Raw genomic sequence first — 4999 nt, forward strand, 5'->3', positions numbered from 1 at the left:
ATAAAATCTTTAAACATCCCATTTGGTGTTACTGAATTGGGTCAATATTGTTTTTTAATTGTAAAAGTTTGAACAATGTGACAATACCATCAAGTCTTACAATTATCAAGAATTGTTGTTTTCAAATTTGTTTAAATTAAAAAATCTTATAATACCACCAAGTGTCGTACCATAAGGTTATAATTGTTTTCATGAATGTAACATTGAAAGTGTTGTAAATTTTTTAAGTGTTAATGAAATTCTTAGTGGGTGTTTTTTAAATGCACCAATCTAAAAAGTGTGGTAATACCATATGGAGTGATTTAAATTGGTGATCTATCTTTCTATCAATGTAGCAGTCTGAGCAGTGTTATTATACCTTCAAGTTTCGTTTCATTGGGTGAATCTTGTTTTGAATGTTGTGGTAGTTTAAGTTAAATTGATATATTATTAAGTGTATATCAATTGGTAATAAATGTTTTGATTCACACACTTTAGTAAACAAAATAATGATTCGATATAATTGAGTCTTTTTACACTTGGTTTTATTACAAAACAGTCTCCAAAAACAGATTTTATTTTTAATTTAATCGAAAAACAATCACAACTTTTTAAGGTATTAAAACAAACAAATTTAATTTTAATTTTTAATAATAAAAATTATAAAACAAAATAAAAAAACAATATGGTAATACTTTTTATAAACAAATTCATATTTTCAAACGTGATTTTATTTAAATGTTAAAAGAATAGACTCAAATTAAAACTCAATTATTCATCAAGCCGTTTATCAAGTTGACAACTTTTTCAATTTCAATTCTCTCAGTTGGAATTGTACTCCAACATTTAGTAATCACATCAAATTGTTCGGTGGACATTGAACCACAAAATAATATTTTCAATTTGATTAAAATTATAATACAAATAATATGATCAAATTTTGTAATTACACGGCAATAAAAACAGAAAATATAATTTAAACCACTTCTAATTTATTTTATAAATTAAAATAATAATATAATATAATATAATATAATATAATATAATATAATATAATATAATATAATATAATATAATATAATATAATATAATATAATATAATATAATATAATATAATATAATATAATATAATATAATATAATATAATATAATATAATATAATATAATATAATATAATATAATATAATATAATATAATATAATATAATATAATATAATATAATATAATATAATATAATATAATATAATATAATATAATATAATATAATATAATATAATATAATATAATATAATATAATATAATATAATATAATATAATATAATATAATATAATATAATATAATATAATATAATATAATATAATATAATATAATATAATATAATATAATATAATATAATATAATATAATATAATATAATATAATATAATATAATATAATATAATATAATATAATATAATATAATATAATATAATATAATATAATATAATATAATATAATATAATATAATATAATATAATATAATATAATATAATATAATATAATATAATAATGGTACTGTTTACATTTATAACTGTATATACTAGTTGAGACGTTTACTTTCTGATACAGTAATGTATTATACTTTGTAAAATAATTTCATTATTTATAATTATTAGAACGATAAAAGGAGGTCAAAAAGAAGGAATTGGTTTATTAATATTTTGTATGGTTTAATTGATCAAAAATATTGAAATTTATATTTATATTTGTGAAACAAAAAGATAACTATAAAAATACAAATTATTTATATCAATTAAATTATTTAAATATATCTGTTTATGTACTTTCAAACTCATTTTCTTCTGTATCAAAAGAGTCGTTTTCAATCCAATATTCATCTAATACGTCACATATTGTGGTGTTTTTAATTTCATTTGTCGTTTCACTTCTATACATTCCAACACACATTTTTGGTTTATTTTGTATAACTCTCCATTCTTCATATTTAAACCTGTCTATTTTTGGTGCTTTTTCAATTCTTTTTGCTTTTTTCGATTTTGATGGTATTTTGAGTCTTGGAACATCGTCAAGATACTTTGTCGTTCTAAATAAATCAACATAAACAACAATTTCATCCTTTTCAATTTTACATTTAAATTCGCTGTTAGGTAAGACTTGACTTGTTTTGAGTAGTTTTTTACTATTTGGGAATAAAATGTGGTCGCACATTTTTGTTTCATAATGCCAGTTACACAACAAATTAGATTTTAAATAATTTAACAACTCATTGTCTTTCTTAATTTTTTCGTATTCACTGGTTTTAAAAACAAGTAAATAAATGTTATCATTATTTTTAATCACTGCCTTTTCGGTAATTATAGACTTCTTTTCTTCTGTATTTTTTAAAATGAATTCGGTGCGACTTTCAACGTTTTCAATGTCAAATTGTTTAATATTGTAGTCATATATTTTCCCAATTTTCCCAATCAGTTTGAGATTATAACATTTGCCATAAACATCAACTGCCGAATTTGAATAATACAAAATATTAGTGTCGCTTTTATATCCAAATATCAACTTTCTACAACACCCAACATCTTTCACAACAAAAAGAGGCATTGTTTGTTGTTTGGAATTGTAACTTTGTTCAAATGAGTGAAACGAAAAGTCAAGCTGTTTAAAAGGGCAGCAAATGTTAAAAACTTTAAGTAGTTTCATTTCAGTGCCAAATTCGTAAAAGTATTTTTGGGACTTCAATTTGAGACTTTTGGTGTTCTTTAAATTGAAAAATTGTGTTTTCCCAACATATCGCTTTTTGTCACAAAAGGCAATGTTACAATCAAATTCACACTCTATAAATGAAAATCTAAATATTTCTGTTTGGATGCAGATACTTTGATTTGGAGCTAAAACAGTAATCTTTTCCAACATAGATGGAATTGATACATAAAGTAGTTTTGTGCTTTTTATATTTATTTTTAGTGTTTTTAAACTCATTTTAGAAACATCGAAATTTTCGCCATCAAAAGACTGACATGACACTTCCAAGTCTCTCACATAAGTAAATTCTTTATTTTGAACAATTTCGTTTATATTTGTTGGATTCATTTTATCATTGTTTATTATAACCTGTTTTTTCACGTTTAAAACACGATCATGTGGTTCAAAAAGTTCAGGAAAATTATAGAAGTTGATATCCGAGACTCTATTTAAACATTTTGTAGACTTGGACACTATAGTGATGGTAAGATATTTATTCTCTTTTAACAACTTTTCTAATTCATCCAACATCTCTTCAATGTCGTTTGTATACGAATAAAAAGAGTCTACGTACAAAACAAGTGTTTTGAGAACTTTAAGTGATTTGAAATACCAAACTTTAATTGTATTGAGATACTCTGCGTTTTCTATTATTAACTTTCGAAGATTTGGGAAGTTGTTTAGATATTGGCAGAGTGACACCTTTGCAGATAATCTCAGAGATGTCACTTTGAAAGAAATTTCTTTGTTAATATTAAGTAAATGACAAATGGAGGCAGATGAGTCAATCCAAGTAATTTGCTGTAATTGTTGTTTATTTAACTCATTTTGGACATTCAATGCATTGAGATAAAGCGTATTGATATTCGGAAGAGAAATCAATAGAAATGGTAAATACGAGACTACACCATATGGATTGATGTGTAGCATTTTAAGAGCTTCTTCGACGTTTTTACTTACTTTTCTAAACACCATAAATTGTGTTGTGCCTTTAATATAGAGTGCAACAGTAGATAAAAAGAAGGGTTCCAACTTTATTGGCATTAACAGTAATATTACAGTTGTTATATTGCAATGGTTTTTATATATATTTTTGAGTCTTGTCTTTTTTATTAAAAATATTATTTTATTTTTTGATATTTTTAAATGAATTAACACTTAAAATACCACCCTTGATTTTTAAGGGTGTTATTTTAATAATAACAGTCAATTTAAAATAATTGACCTGTTATTACTGAGATGTTAATTTGATTTTTAAAGATATTACTTTTTTGTTTGTGTGATGTTCTGCACATTATATAAACTTTAAAAAACTGAAATTTTATTTAACCCTTCCAATACCAGAAATATGCTTGTTATAACACGCATACAAATGAAGATAAACTTAAATCAGTAAACTAAAAGTTATTCTAAATAAAACAGTATTTATTTTTAATATTGTATTTTTCAGTTCACGTTTGATGTAACATTTATAATATATAAAAAGTTTGCACGTTTTATTTTTTGTATATTATATAAATTAAAAGTCTAACACAGTTGTGTTATACATATTAGTTATAAAATATATTTTATAATAATTTAGAGTAATGTGTATAAAATTTCTTTCTTTAAAATATGAAAAAGGTAGTAATGTTATTTATATACATTTGGTTTATTTTGTGTAATGAAAACGAATTTTTTAAAACAATAGTTAAGAAGAAAAATTTCGTAAATATATCTCGTATACATATGATTCTCAACAAAAGTTCATAAAGTGAGAACGCTAATAATCAGTGTGGTTGCACAACTAATATCATAATATTTAATTGTTTGTTACATATATTAAAATTCAATAAAATGTCAACTTTTTTACACGATAGTTACAAAACATCGAAACATTTACAATATAAACTAAATTATAATAATTACTTTTGTAATTTTCAAAGAATGACGTATCCCTTGTTTTTCAACAAATAACTTTTTATCAGAATTTCATTTGATACGTTTTCTTATTTTAAAACCCTGTTTTTAGAAAGACTTATAATGTATAGTTTATTATACTATACACAAATTTTTGATATAAAAAGATAAAAATATTAAACTTGAAAATAATAACAGAAAAAGTCGTCAAGTTTTCTTCACAGAAAAAGTGAACCTTTTTTCAACAAAAATACGATTTTAGGTTAAAATTTACTATTAATTTGTAGTAAATTTAATAATTTTTTACTAATAATTTTGTTTACTGGTATTCCCCATAGTTGTAAAAAGTTTAAAGCGTTTTTGCATTATTTTTTCTAATATA

The 4999-nt window shown here is 22.2% G+C and overlaps 1 protein-coding gene across 1 annotated transcript; it reads right to left on the reverse strand.

Moving 5' to 3' along the window:
• Positions 1-746: 746 nt before the first annotated feature.
• On the reverse strand, positions 747-4086 carry EIN_290900 (hypothetical protein; the record flags this gene model as incomplete). Its single annotated transcript, XM_004258744.1, has 3 exons — positions 747-963; positions 1811-3822; positions 4033-4086. The coding sequence occupies 3 exons, from the start codon at positions 4084-4086 to the stop codon at positions 747-749; spliced, it is 2283 nt and encodes a 760-aa protein (XP_004258792.1).
• Between the last annotated feature and the right edge of the window lie 913 nt (positions 4087-4999).

This window comes from Entamoeba invadens (genome assembly GCF_000330505.1).
Source record: "Entamoeba invadens IP1 unplaced genomic scaffold scaff_1105074725111, whole genome shotgun sequence".
Lineage (NCBI taxonomy): Eukaryota > Evosea > Mastigamoebida > Endamoebidae > Entamoeba > Entamoeba invadens.